We start from the raw sequence: 23,319 nt of genomic DNA, 5'->3' as shown, positions 1-23,319 counted from the left end.
TTGCTACAATAATTACCTGTCGAAATCTGGGCCCTGTAAAGTATCTGCGCCAAAGATTTGGCTTGGAAAACTTCTAGGGCTTCTGGAATGTACCATATTTTTTGCTCTATAAGACTCACTTTTTCCCTCCTAAAAAGTAAGGGGAAATGTGTGTGCGTCTTAGGGAGCGAATGCAGGCTGTGCAGCTATCCCAGAAGCCAGAACAGCAAGAGGGATTGCTGCTTTCACTGCACAGCGATCCCTCTTGCTGTTCTGGGTTCTGGGTTCTGAGATTCAGAATATTTTTTTCTTGTTTTCCTCCTCCAAAAACTAGATGCGTCTTGTGGTCTGGTGCATCTTATAGAGCGAAAAATACAGTATTTCCCGCCCTTTGTATGGAAAAAATGGGACAACATCTTAGCACTTTGGGCTGCTTTTTCTTTAACACATTTTTGGTGTACATCCCATGACCCCAATGACTGGAAGACTATGACCAGGTATTTAAAGGCTTTAACCTGCTCAACTGGGTGATTGTTCATGCTCCAGCTATGTGATCTATGTTTCCTTGCGAAAACCATGACTTTGGTTTTCTGATAGTTTACCACCAGCTGTTCTCTCCTGCAGTATGCTGAGAATACCAACATGCAATGTATGTATTTATTAACAAACATGTGAAATGGCTAACGCCCTTTTTCTTATTTTTTGAAATGGGAAAGTTCACAAGTTTCAAGCCTGCCAGGTGTATGTAGAGAACTAGTTGTAGTTACCAAGAGGTGAGGGAAAGACACTCTGCACCTTGCAGAGCTTAATCCCCGTGAGCTTTGACCCAGGGCCAAACTTCAGGATTCTGAGGAGCACATGGTGGTGAATGGCATGCAAATCCCCGGGAGCACGTGGCAACACATGGAAACCACCTTTGGCTGGAGGGTGGGATCAGATTGCAGCCAAACAGGGAGCAAAGAAGGCCACGTCTGGCAAATGGGCAGGGCTGCCCACCCACCAGGCACCTGATCCAACCCTGGCCAAAAGCAGCTTGGTTTGCATTGGGTGCCAGATTTAAACTTTGCCCAATGCAAGCCATGTTTGAGTTTGGTGCTGAATGCAAGGTGTGTTACTTTTGGCAGACATCAGATCCACTTGGGAGTTTCCAGTAGGAACCATACTTGCATTTCCCTGAGCTTGCGAATGAGCAACTGACGACATACTCAATTGTTCCTTTACAGCTGCAGTTTTACCTACTCCACACCTGACATTGGATGATAGCAGTTGCAAGATAGGTGGGTGTTACCTAGGGGAAATAGAGTTCAAATTGGCAGGCCTCATTGGGCTGAAGGTTCCTTGCCCATGCTCTGACTCTCACCCAGACAATTCCCCCCTAATCCTAGCTCCCTTAGTTCTCATCCGGCCACAAAGTGTGGGATCTAGTGCATCTTCTGATCCATCCTCCATCGCTCAGGATCCATGTCTTCTCTCTTGTTCTCCTAGTGATAATGCAGTATAGCCTGTGAGTGAAATGATGAGAGAGAAGGTGAGGAAGGAGCTTACATTCTTGCCACTCCCCTCTGTGGTTTGGTCTCTGAGGAAGGGAAGGAAGGGAAAGAAAGGATAAGGTGGTGAGTCCTTGAGGACAAGGGAGAGACACAAGGTGTGGTGTGAATGGATGTCAGGAGCCAACTGGCAATCAATCAATCAATCAATCAATCAATCAATCACCATGCAACTTGGAGTTAACTCTTTAATAGCAAGAGCACAATCTGCACAGATCTGGTAGTATGTCAGGCCTAATGAGCACAGCAGCTTATCCCCAGTAGGTCTGGCCTCCCTCATCCCACTCTCCTGCTGCAGCTTCTAGCTCTGATCCTGGACTTCTATCTGTCATAGACTCCCCCCACTCACTAAACCCTGTTACCTCTTCAGCTTCCAGCACCTCCTCTTCCCAGTCTTCTCCGTCTTCTCTGTCTGACCACCAATCATTACCCATCACTATTCCTCGGGCTCTGAGACGTCTTCCTTTGGGGCTTCCCCAGCTGGTTCCTCCCACCATTCCTCTGCATCCAGCCAGTCCAAGACATCGGATGAATGAAGGGGTGGGGGTGGTGCCTGCGAGAAAGAGAGACATGGAATATGGGGAGCACTGCTTCTATTTTAAGATTATACACAATCTCTGTGCAGGAAAAACCAAGTACATCAAATATGAAATGTACCACAAGATAATTTTTGCACTGTGTGCACAGACAGAGCAGTGCCCTCACGTCCCTTCCTCTCGGAGCACCAAATCCAACATTGCACCTTTCTCTGGCTGATTGCTTCTATGGAAAGCAAATCTGTGCTTACCCACTATTTCAGAACATGGTCTCTTTATTTCCAGCAATCCTGCGTGTCTTTTGGTTTACACAGCACCAAAAATATGATGTGTATGGTGTGTTCAGAGTCAATGTTCTCACTTGTTCTGTTTAATTTTTCTATAAATTTGTCTTGCCTCAATAGCTTTTAATCCCTTTTCTCTGCCTTTGGAATGTGTTGGCAGTTGCTTGGCTTGGAATAAAACATCCATCTTGTCAAAGACAGCTGTGGTAGCAGAAAGGGTGCAGACAAGCCATATTTTATTTTATTTTGTCAATCATCAGAGCATTTTATCTGCTTTCCCTCATAAGCGCTAAGGAAATAAGTTTTTGCAAAAGGGAAGAGAAGGTGTTGGGCCTGCTGCAAACTGGGAGCCTAAAATGAACAGTGAATGATTTTCAATGAATATTGTTCTGCCATTAAGATTTGTTTCATCTTCATCTTCCATCATGATTAACCCCCCCCCCTTGTCTAGACTCTTTAATTCAGATAATTCATCAGTTCCTTTTTCTAAACATATCTTCTCCCTACACGCTTCACGTGGGATTGTGCTGCCACTCTTTTGCTGCTACATGACAAGTTCGGTGCAGTACAAACATTTCTACTAATGAACATTGTGATGCGGAGGCTTTGCACCCAACTAAACAAAAATCAACTGATTAATTGTATGAGTTTTTGTTGAGGAATTAATTATTAAATTTGCATCGATTTCCATATGTATCAAACAGATTTTAGTGATGTAAAACAGCATATCCTGTTTATATTTAGCCTAAAATGTTGCTGCATGAAGTTATTAAAATAACATTTTCAGAGACCCAGTTCTCTCTTACTTAAGGGAACCTGTCCTTTTGAGTCTTGATTTTTTTTAATAAAAAGAGGATGCATATATATCCTTAAAAGGACTCTGCAAATCCTCTCAGCATTGCTGTGGATGGTCTAATATGATAACATAAGAAGATACGAGTCCTTGGTCAAGCAGTTTAACATGCTGCTTCCAACTACAGATGGACAAAAAAATTATCTGGTTTGCATTTTTCAGTAAACTAGTCTAATTTGCACTTCCCAATCTAAGCCCTCAGATTGCATACTTTTCCAGATTTTTCAGTGCCATTCTCAGCCTTAAAAAATGGAATAAAATGAGTAAAAAAAAAACCAACCCCAACACCCTTGCCTATTTTATGATAGAATATTTTTAATAATACATACATTTGGGTGAGATATGTCATGTCTCTTGTTGGACCTGCTTTGCCCCCCTTGTGTTCTGGCCTGGCTGAAATGTGTCCTGGATCTCTGATAATGCCTCATGGGGTGAATCTACACTCATGGTTCCTGACAAAGGGTTAAGGAATGATTTTCATAATGCAACGAATGCAGTACGTTTTCTTGTAAATTAAAAATGTGTTACTATAATGTGACACTAGAGGGTTCTGCAGAGCAACCAGGACCCAACAGTAGGGAAACTGCGTTGTTAAAGATGAGGAACACCTTTAACGGTATGCCCTGTGATGTTTTAGAACGATATAGCTAATATCATTCTAATGATGTGTGAAAGGTCAGGATACAGCCTTAGTTGTCTGGATGGAGGATAGAGAGGTGTGTCAGATTCTCAACGCTTTCTTGGCATAGGTACATTTACATTAATTTTTCTGCCCACTTTTGCCTCTGGCCACACCCACCGCTATTGTTCCCGAAACTTTGTTCCTGCAACTTTCAGGCTGAAAAGGGTTCCGCACGCCTGCTTTCTTCAGTCTAGGCCTTTTGAGGTGGTTGTCTGATTTGTTGTTGCCAGCGTGGTTGAAAGTTTCCCCGTTCAGAAGAGGGTGGCCCTGCTCTTTGTCCAGTGCGCACTGATGTACCTGTGTCAATTCCAGCTGGGCTTTGTTTACTTTCTGCTAAGCTGGCTGAGGCAAGGAGCCAGCGGAGAGCCACAGGTGTGGCTTGCACCACAAGTAAATGGTTCTATATTTCCAGGCTGAGAATGGCTGGTTAACTGGTTGACTTTTAAAAAACTGAGATCCATATGTTCATTTCCTTAATATTTCAGGCCTTCAGGCCTTCTCCTTCAGTTCATACAGTCCTGGTATGAACATTGGGACCTCCCTCATACCAAGCTAGAGTCATCCATCTCAGTAATTGTCTGCTCTCCTCTGGACTGTCAGGGGCTCTTTCCGCCATCTGCTGCCTGATCTTTTACACCAAAGATACCACACTTGCCTTCAGAGTGTGTGCTGCACCACTAAACTTGGAAGTAAGTTTCATTTATTTTAAAGGAGCAGTGATTGATTTATGAAACGATTTAAAGGGCAGCTTTTTTAGGCACAGACCACCCAAGGTGCCATACCTCATCCATCCATCCTACTAAGCATCCATGCAAGCTGCTTCTATGTTTGCTTACTCAAAAGTCCAACTGAAATCAGTGGGACTTATTCCCAAGTAAGTGTTCATAGGAATTCAGTCTTATGATTGCAGTCTAAACATTGAAATTCTTCTGGATGGATTGTTCATTTATTTAAGAATGGCTTTTATGACATTATAATTCTTAGCAATAGGCTCTATTTAATTAAATGTCAGATTCTATGGAACTGATGAATTACTATATTGTTATGAGTTTGTGGGTGCCAGACTCCTATAATCCCTGGATCCAGCAAGTGTTATAAACTAATCAAGCCTTCAAATTCTGGGAAATAGCCAGACTAGCTGCCTGGTTGATGGGCCATTAAGAGAATAAAGGATCATGGCACTGCTGAGCGAAGAACGCACACCCACCCTGCCGCCTTAAACAGATAAAGCCAGAGTTTAGAATAGAGAGGTTAGGGAAGGAATTGCAGGAGCCAGAAGCTGAAGGCAAAAAGCTGAAGGTTGGAAAGCCAGAGACCCAGAGCATGATGGCCAATTTCTGCTGGAATCCCAGGCTGTGGCTATGGAAGAAACAAGACTCTTTGGGGGTGTTAATGCTGTGAACCCCTCTATTGTAGACTCAGGTTGCATATATGTGTAAATAAACCATCTATCATAAAGGCACCACAGTCTCCGCTCTCCTCATTCCCAAAAGGAAACACAAACCTCTTCTCATTAATCACACACCTGGAACCCCTGAAATCTTCCACTGCTTGGAGATTGGGGTTTTACTGTGATTTACTATACAGTGGTCCCTCGGGTTAAGAACTTAATTCGTTCCGGAGGTCCGTTCTTAACCTGAAGCACCCCTTTAGCTAATGGGGCCTCCCACTGCTGCCGTGCCGCCGGAGCACGATTTCTGTTCTCATCCTGAAGCATAGTTCTTAACCTGAAGCACTATTTCTGTGTTAGTGGAGTCTGTAACCTGAAGCCTCTGTAACCTGAAACGTCTGTAACCTGAGGTACTACTGTATAGAAAATGAGAGGGAATTCCCATCACAGGTATAAAGCTGTATACTTGACAAATAAAATTAGAAAACTTTTAAAGCATTTCTAACATGTACATTGGCACACGGGTGGCGCTGTGGGTAAAAGCCTCAGCGCCTAGAACTTGCCAATCGCATGGTCAGCGGTTCGAATCCCCGCGGCGGGGTGCGCTCCCGATGTTTGGTCCCAGCGCCTGCCAACCTAGCAGTTCGAAAGCACCCCTGGGTGCAAGTAGATAAATAGGGACCGCTTACCAGCGGGAAGGTAAACGGCGTTTCCGTGTGCGGCTCTGGCTCGCCAGAGCAGCGATGTCACGCTGGCCACGTGACCCGGAAGTGTCTCCGGACAGCGCTGGCCCCTGGCCTCTTAAGTGAGATGGGCGCACAACCCCAGAGTCTGTCAAGACTGGCCCGTACGGGCAGGGGTACCTTTACCTTTACCAGGGGGAAGGTAAACGGCGTTCCGTGTGCTGCGCTGGTGCTGGCTCACCAGATGCAGCTTGTCACGCTGGCCATGTGACCCGGAAGTATCTGCGGACAGCGCTGGCTCCCGGCCTCTAGAGTGAGATGAGCGCACAACCCTAGAGTCTGGCAAGACTGGCCCGTACGGGCAGGGGCAACTTTACCTTTACCTTTAACATGTACATACATAGAATGCACATGCTGTCTTTCCAATGCAAATGAAGCTGGGGTATTGTGGTGATTTAGAGTATGAGCTGTGAGCCAAGAAGTCTATTAAAATCCTTAGGCAGGCCACCATCTTTCAGACTTCTTCTACACCCCATTTGAAGAATGCAGATAACGGTATTGACAGTAGCTTTATGGATTTTTTAGTAGTTTTATGGATTTTCGAAGCCTAGTTTGGGTATAATGCTAAATCATGGTTTAGAATTAGAAAAATTACCATGGGCTTGCATCCTCACTACTGCTTCTTCATTATGTGCCAGGGAAGGAAATGGAAAATTTTCACTTTTGGTTTTGAATTCACCATAGTTTGCATTTAGGAAACGTGGTGTTATTCTAAGCATGGCTAGTAGTGAGCAAAGTAAGTTCTGAAACTATGGTTTGATTCTGGCTTGTTGGAGCCAAGTAGAGTTATAAGAGTTTTCTGAATTCCAGCGTAGCAGGAAAATGCCGCTTATTTGATCAAAAGTGGATTCTTTCAGTCTCCCTCCCCTGCGCACAAAGGATGAGGAAAGGAGTGGATGTGTGAACCTAATGCTTCCTGCAGCTCATTCAGTGCAGACTCTGCACTAGATAAAAAGAAAGCATTATTACATAGACATATTTATTTAAAGTATTTTAACCACCTGTTAGGTCATACTGTCAGTTTACACACTAAACCCGGGTCTTTCACAAAACCCTGTGGTTGAACCATTTAACTTTCTTCTTCTAGGTCACCATAGAGGTCACTTTTGATAACAAAATGTGAAAACTTCATTTCCTTTTCTGCTGCTCATTTCAGCAATAGCCCAATACTCAATTCAACTTCATTCAAGTTGCTGGCCCTGATTGTAAACTACCTGTGAAGACTAAGAAGGACCATTTATGGTTTTAAGCAAGCAGCTAGATTCTGGAATCAAAAACTGTTGAGAGGTCTTAAATTTGAGCAAAGCAAAGCTAATCATTTTTTGCATATTTGTAATGATGGTGATTGAATTAGTCATTTGGTTGTATGTTGATGATCTGCTGATATATGGTTCAGATAAACAGGAAGAAAATTTTGAAAAGGGTTTAAAAGCACATTTTGAGATCAAGGATATAGGGTTAGTGAAAAAATATCTGAGCACACAGATAGAAAGAGAGAAATCAGGCTCTTTCTGATCAGCCAAAGCAGTAAAATTCAGGATCTGCTGGAGTACAATGGCATGGAAACTTGTAAGCCGGTTGCTACTCCAGTGACTGTAGAGTACCAGAAACAATATGATGAAAAAAGGAGCTTGAGGATGGTGACAAATTCAGAAGTATAGTTGGAAGTTTGCTTCATCTTGCAAACATATCCATGTTCAGATGAGCTGAACTGGGAACAAAGATTCTGGAATACGGTCTGGGTGACCCTGTGATTGGCAAACTGCACTAACATAGGCATCTCCCCCAACACTGCAGTGTCAATGTCTGTATCCATGAAACGGCTGGGAGGGGATGACACAACTATAGGAAGTAATCACATTGTCTGCCTCCCTTAGCCCCATCCCCAATTCCTAGATACAGGTGTTAGAAATGTGATACAATTATCAGCTATGTGGAGCGCTGCCGCCCCCGGCTTTGCAATGCTTTTAAAAACAAAATTCCTATAACTACCATTTCAAATGTTCTCAGACAAGCAAACAGTTACTCAAGAGCTCTACTGAAACAAGGTCTGGCAATCATAATGTCCTGTAATTTGGATCGCTGTTTTAAGGTGTTAGTTTGAATGGGCTGTGGTTCAGTGCATACACTCAGTCTTTTCCTAAGTACACTTCCAGACTAGTGTGCATGCAATTATACGCAGGACTGTGGTCTTTTGGGGTCAGAAAAATGTTTTCAGGGAAAGCCTGTCCTGATTACACTCTGTGGGGATTTACTGTAGGCAATCCTGTGGTGATTACCTTGTAAAACTGGAACAATCTTCTATTAAACTCTTGCAAATGAAAATGAAAATACAATCACAGCCAACATGAATTTGTTCAACTTATAGAAGGACCAAGAATAGTGATAGTTTTAGAGCTGAGACCTTTATATATATAAATGCAGTGGGTGAGGATCTCTCTCTCTCGGCAAAATGTGTATACCATTTTCCACGCAAAAATGGTTTCCTGTAAAGTTCATTTCAAACACTCAAAATGACAGGCTAAGAAGAAGAAGAATCCCATAATAGGATAGTTTGCTCTTTTCAGCCTTCTAAGGCAACTGTGCTGAATAGGAGAGCACCTTAGAAAGAATAACATGTATATGTGTTGCACTAGGCCCCACTTTCCAGGGTCAATGGGACAAAATCCCACCATTTCCCCCCATTAAATATTCTGCTGCCTCACACTGAGCATGAGTTATAGACATCCCAGCTCTGTTTAATGTGCCTATCGAACAGTATAGCATGCTGCCAAAACCACACTTTTCTAACTCTAATGAATGGAGGAGTTATTGCGTTGACTTCTCCCGCTGGCTTTTAGAGATTATTTTAAGTGTACTCTGTGTGAAAATTGAGCTGAAGCCCTGGAGGCGTATTTCATCGAAGACCAAATCCTTTCTCTGTTCCCACCATTCCTGCACAGGAGATTGCCCTGGGAACTAGTTGAGGAGGTGGGTAAAAAAAGAAAGCCTTTGCTGCCTCGAGACGCTGTTTCCTGAGAGCTAACTGGGAACATCTTGAGAACAATTCAGCTGACTTGAAGTTACATCTAGTTTGAAATACAGTGTGCAACGACACTTAGTATTTTATAGGTTTTATCCCTTCTGTTTTTTACAGGTCATCTTGGCTGGATCTCATTACACAAATTAGGTGCCTTTTATGACTGATTCCGCTTTGCATTTTTGAGTGAGCTGTCTGTGGTTTCTGGGTTGCTGCTTTGGGCTCTCTATTTAAGAATCTCAAAAGCGCAATTGATCATAAGTCAGGACTGAATGAAACATAAGAATGTTAAAACTGTCACAGTAGGTCAGACCAATTGTTCACTTAGCCCGTCTCTGGAAGCAGCCCATAAGGGACATTTCAGATCATAGTTTGGACTGATGCCTTCACTAATTATTTACTCCCATGTTTTGGCAATCAAAGCATATATGAACGAATACATTTCATATGAGGCTGAATATTCTGTTCAACTTGGCTAATAATTGTGGATGTACCCATCGTCCAGAATTAAGGGTAGCCCAGCTTTTCTTATCATTGCATGCTCAGACACATTTCTTAGCCCCATTTGTCAGAGAGAAAATACTGCCCATTATCCCCTTATGGTGCCAAGCAGCCAGGATTGACTAATATGCTCTCACCTCCATTTCTGCAATGCCATCCCTTCTTATTTGATCTCACCATCTTTCCATCTTCTTCAAGTCAAGTTTGTGGTGCTGTAGGAATGCCCAGAAGCTGCCGTTTCTCCTGGCTTATTGTCTGCCTTGTCAGGACTTGCTTTCCTCTAGACTCCACACACTTCGAAAGCAACATTTTCCAGAGTTCTGCTAGAGGAGGCATGGTTAATTTTTCAGAATTAAAAATTGGAGGCATACTTTCCTTTTACACCCACAAAAGTTAACTCTTAGGATGTGTAAGAATAAGAATGATCCACCCTAGAAAACCCCACCCGCTGTGTTTCTGTTGTGTGTGCCTCTATGAGCAGGTAATTCAATTAGAACAATAGAATTGCTATGGTGTTTCACCAAGCTGATGGTTTGTGTCACTTCAGACAACCACAAGGCAAGGGTCATCTAGTCCAACCTACTGCAATGCATGAATCGCCACTGAAGCATCCATGACAGATAGCCATCCAACCTCTGCTTAAAAACCTCCAATGAAGGAGATTCCACCAGCTTCTAAGGAAATCCATTCCACTGTCAAACGGTTCTCACAGCTGAGTCTTCAGCTCATATCTGATGTTGAGGCAGCATGTCAGGATCCCCCAGTGGAGACTGAATGGAAGGAGATCATGTTAGAGCACAGGAATCATGGAGGTGGCAACAGGCAGCCTCCTCAGTGGGGTAGGGATGAAATTTGGCTTCACAGGAAACTTTAGTTTTTGGTAATTTACTGCTGTAACTATGCTGCTTTTCAAATCAAATCCTTGATCCCATTGCTCAGCAGAAGAACACAGGACCCTTGGGTCCAACTTGACATGGTCCCTTTGACACCTTCAATGAGAGGCTGCCCCTTCTTACCTTTGTCCTTGAAGGAGGTAAGGAAAATAGACAATCCATTTACTAGATCAGTACTGATGGTGTGGAGAACATGGAGCAAAACAGTGGCCCTTCACCAGTGGTCCCATTCCTGGATCATCCAGCTTTTAGATACACAAATAACTATCTACTGTTCAAGGATTGAGACGGAAGTGTCTCCGGACAGTGCTGGCTTCCGGCCTATAAAGTGAGATGAGCGCACAACCCTAGAGTCTGTCAAGACTGGCCCGTACGGGCAGGGATACCTTTACCTTTAGACATTTACACAATCCGTATAATTTTCCAAGAGAAATTGCAAGGTATATTAAAAGATACTCATACTACCTGGTTTCAGGTAGCTCAGGCTCATTCTTTTGCACAGAGGGCCTACAGACACTTCCCTTGTTTGAATCCTTATGCAGCAGGCCAGCATATGCCCTGAAAGGTGCCACTTCCCAAATTTACAGCAATCTATTAGATCAGGATAGGGTGGGACGCGGGTGGCGCTGTGGGTAAAGCCTTAGTGCCTAGGACCTGCCGATCGTATGGTCGGTGGTTCGAATCCCCGTGGCGGGGTGAGCTCCCGTCTTTCGGTCCCAGCTCCTGCCCACCTAGCAGTTCGAAAGCACACTTAAGTGCAAGTAGATAAATAGGTACTACTTTCTAGCGGGAAGGTAAACGGCGTTTCCGTGTGCTGTGCTGGTGCTGGCTCGCCAGAGCAGCTTCATCACGCTGGCCACGTGACCTGGAAGTGTCTCCGGACAGCGCTGGCCCCCGGCCTCTTAAGTGAGATGGGCGCACAGCCCTAGAGTCGGACACGACTGGCCCTGACGGACAGGGGTACCTTTACCTTTACCTTATTTGATCAGGAAGTGCAGGTGCGGGTGCTAGAAGCCTTCAAATTGTATAGGAATCAGATTTAGGCCACCCAACTGAAAGGCACTGGACTACTCCCCGTTCTAAACCATCTCAGCTCGCTAACAAGAGGCCTCCCTCAAGGTCATCCTCTGATGGCACTGGATGCCAGTCAGGCTGGCAAAACGTAATCCCTCCCTTTCCCCTTTATATTGGAAGGGCTGTGGAAAGCTTGGTTCATTTCTTCATGTTTGGTGGGAATGCCCTTATGTTTAAAACTTTTGGAAGAGAGTAATTTCCATTATATCCGCAATTACAGGCAAACCCTTTTCTCCAAATTCTCCTTAGTCCCAATAATCTTTAGACATAGACGTTGGCTCCACCCTGTGCCACAGTGAACTAGTAGGCTTCTTACTGACCGCAGCACAATTAGTGATAGCTCAGCAATGGAAGAACCAGGCTGAAATACCCCTGAACATAGGGGGAAATAATATCTGGGATACAGCAATGTCTGAGAGTCTCACTCAGCCAGGCTTCCTCTGGCCCTCCAAATGTTTTTGGCCTACAACTCCAATGATCCCTAGCTAGCAGGACCAATGGTCAGGGATGATGGGAATTGTAGTCTCAAAACATCTGGAGTGCCGAGGTTGAGGAAGCCTGCATTAGACACAGGAGGGCAATTGAAGGCATAAAGTATAGAGAAACGTGGATCCCTTTCTTTAGCTATGTTAATGACCAAAATCAAGACCTTCTTATGCAGTACCAATTGCTCAATATTCTCAGTGGAGAGGTTACATTTGAATGTTTGAATGCTGGATGCTTAAGTGTAGGTCTAGAGACAATGGATAAAACACACACCATTCGAGGTACTGCTAGATAAATGTTTAATGGTTATTGTATTTGTTCAAAAAGCAATAAAAATTGTGGGGTTGTGTTTTTTTTTACAAAAAAGTTCATTGCCGATTGATTCTGCATTACCCTGCAATGGGTCCATCTGAGAGCAGAAGTAGGCTGTGCAAGCAATGGGGGCAATGACATTGTGGGTGAGCATATAGCAAAGTCATAGTCATAGCTTCTTTCTTCATTCAGCACAGAGAGAAAAGGTAATGGATGACTTAATCAAGGAGAGGATTTTCAAATGCCTATCAAGTAACTGCAACCCCTTTTGGACAGCAGGCTCTAGAACTACCGTAATCTAGATTACAGACATGACACAAAGAACAGAAAATATTTTACACATGAAGCAAAACTTCAGCATTTAAGATTTACGATTGGTGCTTTTAGAATCTTCCTGAATACATTATTATATTTCTCTCTGTACTATTTGTATTAGTCTGTTGTCCCACTGGCAATGGATTACACATGCTCCAGGCTGAGGCAGGCAAGGTGAGCGAGCAGGTTGGGGGGTGAGGGAGCAAGGAAGGAGATGGCATGGGGTGAAGGGAGCAAGAAAGGCAGCAGCTGAGCAAGCTGAGCTTGTGGTGATGGGTGGAAGCAGGTGGGGGCTCTGGACTTGTGGTGGTGGCCGGGGTTGAGTGAGTGGGACGGTGCAGCAGCATGGCTGAGCAAGTGGGGCAGAATGGGTGCATGAGCTGCGCTTGCAGCAGTGGGTGGGCAGCCTGGAATAGAAATCATCTGCATGACCCAATGTTTTATCTCCCTCCAACGTGACCAGAAAACTGACCCCAAAGGTGGGGCAAAGGGAGACAAGGACCAGATGCTAAAAGGGGATCATTGTGTTACCAGGTACGGGTTTTATTCACATCCCCAATATTGTCCTTTTGGTTTTGCCAATACAGTAATTATTTTAGTATGTGTTCAAAAGGTTGAACATGCTGATTTCTAGACAATTGCTGAATCTCAAGTATGTATTCAAGTCATATTGTGATGTGGAAGCCTTATGCCATAGGCCCAAATATGCAGGGACAGGCTCTGTTTGCCAGCGAAGGATGAATTCTCTCCACATGGTTTGACGTTCTCTTTCCTTGGTTACTGCTGTACCTATTTTATGACTGAGGTCTGGCTCTAGAATTGCAGCCGATGTCCATGCTTTGGAAGTTTTAACTTTGCCCTATAAAATCATTTACAAGACCAGCTACCACCTCTGCAAAGACAATCCATCCCCACAATCCATCCCCACAATCCATCCCCACAATCCATCAACTCGCCACCATGTCAAGTTTATTATCCACAAATCTCACTTGCCTTTGCATTTTAAGATGGCCTCAGATTCTCATACCCGACTGCTGAGCTGGCTATGAGAATTTGATGCATTACCTTGAAAAAGAGTCAAGATACAGGTACAGGTGGTATCAGTCCCTCACGTATCAGCGAGGCTGTTTTTTAATTCTGGTTGACAGAAATCTGAGTTGCTTTTCACACTCAGCAAACTTGCTTATATGTTTGCTTCAACATGTCTTGAAACCTCAACTCTTCATAGCCACAAAGAGTTGGGTGGCAAGAATGGTTGGCAGGGGGGATGGGAACTGTAGTGCCGCCATATGTGGCCAGGGCTTCCCGCCCTTGGTATTTTCCAGCTCCTGCGGCTGCTTGTCTGGGAGAACACGAATTCTCGGACAGAAGAGCATTTCGAGGGTTTTCCTACCTACCAGCCCCTTTTGGTTACCGAGGCAAAAAGCCGGGAGACTTCGCCCGCCCTGGCCAGGGGGAGCTCGCATCTAGCCGACGGGCCGCGGGGGCGAGGGAGGCCTGGAGTGTCTGTGCGGGAAGGAAGGAGCCGCGGGGGACTCGGCCGAGCCCTCCTTCCTTTGCCTGACGCGGAGCAGCTCCTGCGCCGGAACGCCGAGGGCAGAGCAGCACGCCAAGGTGGCCTTGCTTTGTTTTTCTGCTCCCGTGCCAGAACCCGGCCTTCTTTCATCCGTGCTCTTGTCGCTGAAAGGCAAGGAGCGCGCCTCTTGGCGCCTCGCGGTTCCCTCCGCTCCGGCCCGGCGCTGCTCGCGGCCTCCTGGGCGCCCCCGCCGGGCCCGAGAGAGAGCCCGGCACTGGCGCGCCCGCCCGCCGGCGAGTTCTGCGAGCCGCCTCAGGACGCAGCGGGACGCGCGCAGAATCTCAGCCGCTCTCCGAGCGCGGGGCCGCCGCCGCCTCTTGCCTCCCTCCCTCGCTCCCTCCCTCCTTCCCGCCCGCCCGCCCTGTGCGTTTGCGTCTCGCCCCCCGGCCGGCCGGCTGCGAGCTGCGGAGGATGGAGGCGGCGGCGGCGGCGCGCTCTGGAGCCGAGCCAGGCTCGCTCTCTCCGAGAGACCGTTAGCGGCAGCGGCGGCGTCGGGGCCGGGGATGTGGTCGCCTAGGGAAAGCGCTCCTGGCAGACGCGGGCAGAGCAGCAGCGAGCGAGAGAAAGGGCTGCGCCTCCATGCCAGCAAGTCCTCACAAATGGATGCCGCCGCCTCCGCCGCCTCTGTCTGTTAGGCCAAAGGCCCGAGGAAACTGGATTTAAGGGGATGCTTTCTTTCTGGGAAGAGTGGGATTGAAATCTGAATTGCTCCGCCGCCGCCGCTGCTCCTGTTGAGGTGGAGGGAAAGGTAACGCGAGTCTTTGTTTCCATCAAGGGGGGAAGCCATTGAGAACATGCAGCATTTTCCTTTTCCTTAAAAAAAGGGGGGGCTGAAGGGAAGCACAAACTGTAGCTGCTTTATGATGCCATTTTTCTAGGATCTCATTATAACATGGAATCGCTTCCCATTTAAAAAATACGTTTTTAATGCCTAGGTTTCGGAAAACCATTAGGTTGCAGGAGCTGAGAGAGGGAAAGCAATGTGGACTGGCTTTGGGTGTGCTGGGGTTGTGGCTGGGGGTGCGAGGAGAAAGGTACAAGGAATTATCTAAATTCAAACAAGTCTGGGAGCCTTTTACTAGGATCTGCTAATATGGAGCTGTTCCTTTGCACTCTAAATGGATGCAGCCTGTTTAATGCACAGCTTGAGGCTTGTAAAAGGTGAAACCTCTGGAATATTTTTTGTTTTCATTCAAACATTAGGCTCTCCTATTCTCTTGCTGGCAAGTTGCTTCACATTCAGTAAATCAATCAGTTTCCCATTATTTTGAGATCTTTGCTTCTCTCTCTCTCTCTCTCTCTCTCTCTCTCTCTCCCATGCTGCAAATGAATCCATATGAGATGACTTCCCTGATTGTGTTATTAAGCATGTTCACTGCTGAGTGGGGAAAGCAGAAAAGTAGATTGCAGCATCCATGCAAAATTTCCAAAAGAAACAATTGTTTCTATTAATAGTACTGGCAGTGCTTTAATAAAACACATGCAGACAAGCAAACGATCCAGCAGCACTCTTTCCGAAGCAGTCAGAGGCTACCCTAAAGGAACAAAATAGATAAAGGATGAACTGTAGAAATGAACAAGTACAAATAACGGAGACAATTATTTTTGAAAACTAGAGAAAGGGGTGTTGTCTAGCTTGACTGTATGAGGTTGTGTGTGTATATATTTGCAGTCTGTATGTGCACTTTGAAAGGGCCAACACTGATAGTGAGAATCCACCGAACCTGTCTGAGCTCCACCTTCGGCAGCATGGTAAGGGGTTTAACCAGAATTACATTGCACCAGGTTTAATTTGGATTCACACTGGAGTAGCGCCCTACCCACAATATTTCTCATGAAATGTGTCATGTCTGATTGTATGCCAGTGTTGTATCCCGACCCCTAACCAAGCACCAAAGAGTAAAACGACATGGGTGGTTATTTTTCCTATCCGTACTGTCAGGATGGCAGAGGGCCCAACAGGCAGGCTGCCCTGTGAATAGCTGACTTCACACTAGTTGAACCCATATAGACTGCTGACCACGGCAATATTGTTTCTGTTCTGGCTGCAGAAGAGCAGTTTGTAGCTACTTGTTCTAACCTTTTCTGGCACAAGGTACTTGCTCCAGAAAATATGTTGCAGATCATGTTGAAGAGTGACACCATTAGTCTGCCTCAGCTACTGCTATTCAGGCCATGGTTCCAAAATAGTTTAACTCTTTGTGTGATGTGCACAATTGCATTGTTGCAAACTGGTGTTATCAAGTAGGCTCAGCATCAGTTTGTCAGGATTTAGTTTCTACTATTATGGAAAAGTATCCTTATGGTTCCTGAATCAACCTTTCAGAAACAGGCGCAGGGAGGGCTCAGAGCTGGTGATGGAGCTTAGCTCAGAGCAGGCTTAGCTCGGCAAGCTACATGCCAAGCGCCCCAAGTTCACTTTGCTGCTTCTCAAGTTGAAAGGCTCTCACTTTGCAAGGCCCATTCAAAAAGAAGAGAGGCGTGTCACCTGTGGACCAGTTTTGCCATTCAGGCATAAAAAGCAGTGCCATCTCTTTTAAGGGTGGTTCACTCTTTTTGCCACAAGTGTATGTGTGCAGAGGCATGCGCCTGGGGCAATGGAGTGGGCATGCATCAGGCAGCTGTGGCTAATCAGGACTTCCCTGCATGTGTCCAGCATATGTTCTTGCATGTTTACAAGTATGCGTCTCCATTTCACGCTGAGTGTAGCTTACAGCTGCAAAAATGCTTGCCAAATAAAGTGCAAATTGGGACCTCCAGTAGCTTGCTGAAGTCAGTGGTGGCAGGGACTGGCAAGTATCAAACAAGGAACAGTTCTTGTGGCTCCACTGTGTTTCATATTTGTGGCATCACTATTAATTTGTTCACAAGCTACAGTTGGGAGGACAATATCCCATGCTTCCAAATCTCCAGTGTTTGGTAATGTGCAATATTGCTGAATGTAAACTCTGGGGGCTAGTTTTAAAATAGTTTTAATGGTAAAGAAAACCATGTTTCTCTCTAGAGAACCTTTGCTGTTTCTCTGTAGGGTAATAGACTGCAATATAAAGTGTTTCTGCAAAACTCTATAGGGTTGCTGTGTTTGTGATCACAAGTCAGTGTAATTTTTCAAACCTTCGTAACATGTGAATTCTGCAAATATCCATTGTGTGAGTATCCCACTCCACAATTCCTGGAAGTGCTGGACTATTACTCTGTGCAAATTTTCACAAACCACAATAGTGGGAAATCAGCTATCCATCACAAGTTACTTTTACCACACAGCACAATTAAGCCTTACCAACTGCATATTAAGTTAACACCAGCTTGTACAGTCAGCAGAATTAAGCAGTGGAGCTTTTCCTGGACTGCATCACTTCTGGTTTCAGGTGAGGGGTAGGAGTTCCCATTTGAAGGCTAATTTAATGGGGGGGGGGACATATCCTTGCACATAGAAAGCTGGCATGCCAACCTAACTTTCTCCAACATGCTATTTTCTGTATGTGCAGGGATGGTTTTTAAATGGAGAAGCAATCAGTCATGCAGCCTGTTCACCTGCTAGGGATGGTTCAAAAAGAGCAGCCTGGTTTTTACCTCTGAGGACATCTCCAGTGAGAGCCAGTGTGGTGTAGTGGTTAAGAGCGGTAGTCTTGTAATCTGGGGAACCGGGTTCGAGTCTCCGCTCCTCCACATGCAGCTGCTGGGTGACCTTGGGCCAGTCACACTTCTCTGAAGTCTCTCAGCCCCACTCACCTCCCAGAGTGTTTGTTGTGGGGGAGGAAGGGAAAGGAGAATGTTAGCCACTTTGAGACTCCTTCAGGTAGTGATAAAGCAGGATATCAGATCCAAACTCCTCCTCCTCCTCCTCTTCTTCTTCTTCTTCTTCTTCTTCTTCTTCTCCCCTCTCCCCGCCCTGGGCTGTCTCCTGAATAAAGAAATCAGAAGAGCTTTAATCGACTGAGTGATTGGTTAAACATGTTCTAACTTGCATGTGATTAAAAACAATAGTCCTAAATCAAGAGGGATGCTTTTATTTGTTTTCAGATGGTACATAAGTGCACCATAGGAGGCATCAGTTTATAAGAGGCACACCGTCTGGTGGAAGAGAAGAGGGGAATGCATCTTACAAAATTGCATTTGCCAATTATAGTTTTTATAAGTACCTGTGTGAAAAATACTTTTTAAAAAATCTGCTTGATAAATTGGTAGCATCTTATTAGTTGGTTAAAAAGTTTTTAATTCATTAATCTAAACTATTAATTGAGTAAACATTGCAGCTCTACTTTTCTCGTTCACTATCTGATTGGGAAACTGAGGAAATGGGCAACTGCTGGCTCCATTTTTTCCTATTCTGTGCTTTCTGTTTCTGCTTGACCATAGCTAGTGACTTAAATAGTATCCAAGGCTATCTTAGATTTCTCAAAGAGACGACAGCACATGGGCTGTGAAAATAGAGGCAGAATAGCAGCAGAAGAGATGTGCTTATATCCCTCAGGTTTCAGGTTGCAGGAGAAATTTTGGTTTATTTCTTGTTTTATGCTTATATATCACCTTTCTTCCATTATGGAATCTGAGGACATATACTTGTGGTTCTGTAGTGGCTGAAATTAATGCCTTCTTTAGGGAGAGCATGGCATCAGCTAGTAAAAGTTTGATATTGTTTTGAGTTCCTGCTCAAAAGCCTTACTTTGCAGTTCGCAAGTCTGCTACAGGTCCTGGACACCATCTGCTAATCTCATCTTTAACCTGGGAATGGCACTGAGGCTTGGGTCTGCAACCTCTGTTCTGCATTAGAGACAGCATCCCCATTGATCCTGTGGGCTTTGACGAATGGGAGTATTATATATTTTGGAAAGGAAGCCCACAGAATGGCAGTGTGTTCCCTTCCTGCAGGATTCACCTGGTGGGGTTCTACTTCCTAAAGGAGTTCAGGAGTTCACCTATGGTTGGTTGTTGTTTTTTATCCATAGGGTTTGGTTGGTTGGTTGGTTGGTTGGTTGGTTGGTTGGTTTTACAGCACACACACTTCTCTGGCTTGCCACTGAGCTTATCGCAGAGTCCTTCCTTACAGTCTTCCCTACACTCCTTTCCTGTCCTTCCACCTTCCTCCCACTCTCCAGGGAGGGCCTTCTAGTCCAGTCCTCCTGGTCCCTCTTGTGCCAGGGCTTCTCCTCAACCCCAGGTAAAGCTCCCCTGTACACATGATCCAAGCTTTCTCCCAGTCTCTCTCACTCCCCTACTCATGCAAGCTTTCAATCTCATTCTCCCACACTCTCTCACATCTAATTCTTCTGTGTGCCAAGCAGCATTCTTTGTGCAGTGTTCCAAGCTGACTCCTTGCTCCTGCCCTGCTGGCTTTTAAGTCTCAGCTGTGCCTCACAGGGGGCATGCCTACAAGGCCCTTTGACCCACTGTTCTTCTGGCCTGCCCTTTCCTCTCTGTGAGAGCCACAAGAGGGATGTTGCAGCACCTTGCCTTGTTCCTACCCCAATGCTACACCCTGTACCAAGGCAGTTGTGGGAGGCTCTGGTTCCTGGGCTCCCAGGCTGCCTCTCTAGCCAAACCTTTTCCACAGGGACCTAATGGCCTGTTGTGGACCTGTCCTTAATTGCTTTCACAAGTCTCTTGCAGTGAACTATCACCCATGATCATGAGTGGATCATATGTGTATGTGAGGCTGCTGGCTGAGATTGCAGCCAGCAGATGTGGAATTCTTTGCTATCAACGTTCTTATTTCTTTGAAAGCCCTTCCAAGAGCTTTCATCCTAGTTTTAATTGAAATTCACCTATCTTGGCCCCAGCTTCACAGAAACATCTCAAAAACAAAGCAGGAAGATATTGTTGGAAACCTTTTCAACTCTCATGTCTGGAGCTCCTTGGCTGAGCATTTGCTCATTTCGTTTTCATGAATCAAGCAATTTCATTCCTTGTTAGCTTCTACCGGTATCAAATCAGGCTCTGATTATTAACCCTCTTCCTGAGCCAGTGAGCCACTTTGAACCTTGCATATCCTGTCTGTTCACCTCCCTGAGCATGGGATGCAGGTTTTCTAAGTGCTGGTTTTGTCCATATAAACATTCTAGGTCCCTAATCCAGATACGCCGTTTATTTCCTTGACAACATGACAGCCAGTTACCTGATTTATTTTGCTCTTTTGATGCGTTGGGTGACTTTGTTAGACTACTAGATGCAGGCTAGCTAAATGCGGCTTACATTCAATGACAACCTAGGCAGGAGCAGAGGAAGGTGGGTGCAGGCTGCCCTAGGTGTCACCACTGGGGGGGTGACAAAATGCTGGGCGGCACTCACCTCAGGGCCTGCAGTGCGCCCAAGCCATGCGCCTCTCCTGGGAGAGACGTGGTGGCTTGGGTGTGTGCAGGCTCTGCGCTGCCCAAGCAGTCCACCCAGTGCCTCCCCCCCAGCTGTGGGGGGGCTCAGTGGGAGGAGGTAGGCAGACTCTGGAGGCCCTGTGGTGTCCCCCACCCTCGCCCCGCCCCTGACGCCCAAGCGGCTTCCTCCACCACTGAACCTAGGAAGTGGTACTTTACATGTCTGGTAACTTAGTGGTACTGTGGGTAAGGACACTCATTAAACAAGGGGCTGTTGCTGCCATGGCCACTCTCAGGCAAGCTACAAGGCAAGTCCACAGATTTCTGAGCACTGCCAGATGCACATATTGTGTTATACATTGGAAAGAGACAAAGCCCTGTGCATGATAAAAGTGAGATGAAAGTGAGAGTGCTCGCTGGAGGTTTCTTTAATGTTCTCTCTGGCATGCTTGCTGCATAGTAGTAGAGGGGACTCTGTACACCATCTCCCATCAGGCCATGTACTTCAGGTTATCCCCTTTCCTTCCCTCACAAGAACCATGTGAAATAATTAGCTCAAGGTCACCCAGGGAGCCGTATCAGACCATGTGTTTCCTCATTCACTGCTGGCTGTGCTTGGCATCTGTCTGTCTCGGGAGACAATGGAGGAGTCTGCCTTTGGGGGTGAAGTCAAACCATTGGAAGGTTGCAGCATCTTCTGTGGCCGTAGAGACTGACATGTTTTGTTGCACCTGGAGCAGATGAGGGCGTCCGCTCGTCCTGCTGCAGATGCACTGTGGCATTTCTTCTTTCTGAGCGCCTCCCAGCAGTCATTCCTCCTCTGATAACTGTGTGCCCACTGATAATTGACACTGGGCTAGCAAAAATGTAAGTTTTTTTTTCTCTTTTAAATAATATCTCAACCTAAATAAATAGCATTTTCTTTTCATTTCTTGAGTGTTCTGACTTGACTATTTATGTGGTCAGTATTGGAGTTTATGATGATGGTGGTGATAGTGATGACTTTGCAAACATTACTTGTCAGTGCCAAAACACTTCTTCTTCACTGTTCGCCTCCCAGCATTATTTGTGAAAATGCTTCCTTCTTTGTGTACATTGTCCTCCCAAGTGACATCACTGTGTAGTCAAATGTTCCTTCTTTCATGACTGTGGCTGCCAGTGTAGGTGTGGCATCATTCCATTTGGTTTGGGGTGTGGACACCCAGGTGACTAATCCAGGAAAGAAGCAGCTGGGGGGGGGGAGAGAGAGATTGGGCAGTGGAGGGGGGCACAAAAGCAGTAGAGGGGGATATGATGCATAGCAGGATAAAACTAAGTAAATATTTTGACATTTTTTGTTTTATTTTTTGGTCTAGATGGGGAAGACCTCTATCTTATAGTTTTTTCATGAAAGTAAAAGTGGAGAATAATTGGCACAGCCCCTGTATCCTGAGCACTTGAAATATTTCACAATTATCTACCCAGGAGCTGCTGTCAGATAGCAAAGAAATGCCATCCAGAACTGACGCTTTTAGTGAGCTTTTGTATAGTCTGCCAGCTATACAAAACTGCCATGACAAGCAAAGAGAGCTCAGAATCAGCACAAAACTCAGCAGTCAAAAATCTTTATGGCAGCATTTTCAATTGGGCTCCCTAAATCTGCAAATGAAACAACTGTTTCATCCTATAGCATCAGCATGTGTTTGCCCTTTAAAATGTAACCAAGCGAGAACATCTTTTCATGTCTTGCTGTGTTTGCCATCCTTCAGTGTTTTGAAATGGGGTGGGGGAAGATGCGCAGTAAACATCGGCCCACCTGTGCAGACAGTATCTGTTTAGCACCAACAGGTCTCTTTCTTTGTAGCTTTCCAGACACTTTGTTTTCCCCATCCTCTTTTGTTTGGGTTAGTCCTGATCCAGCACCTGTTGCTTGATATCCCACGCATATAATACATTGGGTAGTTAGTCACACTGCTGCCTGCAGTTCTCCCCATCCCTTCCTTGTTCTTTTGCAAACAGGGCCAGATTGATTTATTTGTAGCATTCATAAGACACGTTAGTGGCCATGTGGGCTCTGCAAGCAGTTCACTGTCAAAGAAGCACACACACTTGCTCAAGGAAAAATACAGTAGCACCCAGAAATCAGAACCAGGAAAAAGAACAAGAACAATCCCTTCTTGCTTTTAACTATGCTTCTAAAAGTCTGGCATGAACTTGCCAGCGGGGCTTCTGTCGGGGATCTCCAAAAGGAGGGAACCACTGGGGGAAAGTCCCTGGATCTTTTAATCAATCACAGAACCTCTAGAAATGAAGACAACAAAAATCAGATACTTAAGACCAAATTAGATGTGACTACTGAGATGCATGAATGCATGCACATACGTTTATCTAGTCAGGACAAATAGCTTGGGGGAGGCGGGGAGAAAGTTTTCAGCATGAAAATAGTGCTGGGGAGACAAATTACAGTTCCCTCCCCTGTGCTGTGGTCTCAAGCCACACACCTTCTGCTTACAAAGTTTAAAGAGGACAGAACTGGATTCTTACATCTCTGTTGGCACAACTAGCCTAGTCCTCACTCATGGCCATCTTAAGGTACCAGGAGGAATAGTGGGATGATGCTTTTCTGTAAGTACCTAGGACCAATACTGCATAGGGCTTTAAGTCTTTGGGGTTAAGCCCAGGAAAAACCCTGGTAACCTATTCAATTAAGAGCATAGGAAGAGCCTTGCTGGGTCACATCCAAGGCCCATCTACAGAATACCCATAGCAGGTAGGGATGGATGGATTCATCCATTTCAGTTTAACTTAGTTTGGCATTTTTCCAAGTTCAGTTCTCCACATT

At 45.5% G+C, this 23,319-nt stretch overlaps 1 protein-coding gene and 1 long non-coding RNA gene across 9 annotated transcripts in view; one reads left to right on the top strand and one right to left on the bottom strand.

Moving 5' to 3' along the window:
• Nucleotides 1-23,319, top strand: part of FRMD4A (FERM domain containing 4A) — a gene marked incomplete at its 5' end in the record, with an annotated part of 413,106 nt that overhangs the window by 207,873 nt on the left and 181,914 nt on the right. The window contains one exon of one of the 8 annotated variants that reach the window (XM_081927643.1): nucleotides 13,904-14,032. The exons of 6 other annotated variants lie outside the window; for them this stretch is intronic. In XM_081927643.1, coding sequence (XP_081783769.1) covers nucleotides 13,904-14,032 — 129 coding nt within the window. Of the gene's footprint in view, nucleotides 1-13,903; nucleotides 14,033-14,599; nucleotides 14,939-23,319 lie in introns of those variants that run through there. One more of the 8 variants, XM_081927642.1, reaches the window with a different exon arrangement.
• LOC309379082 lies at nucleotides 399-10,091 on the bottom strand. Its single transcript, XR_014172355.1, has 3 exons — nucleotides 9,672-10,091; nucleotides 1,889-2,079; nucleotides 399-1,481 (listed from the first exon to the last, which is right to left on the bottom strand). It is a non-coding gene; the product is annotated as an uncharacterized lncRNA (long non-coding RNA).

This window comes from Podarcis melisellensis (genome assembly GCF_964234715.1).
Source record: "Podarcis melisellensis genome assembly, chromosome: 10".
Taxonomy (NCBI): domain Eukaryota; kingdom Metazoa; phylum Chordata; class Lepidosauria; order Squamata; family Lacertidae; genus Podarcis; species Podarcis melisellensis.
The sequence above is the reverse complement of the archived record's forward strand: the minus strand, read 5'-3'. Positions and strand labels throughout refer to the sequence as shown.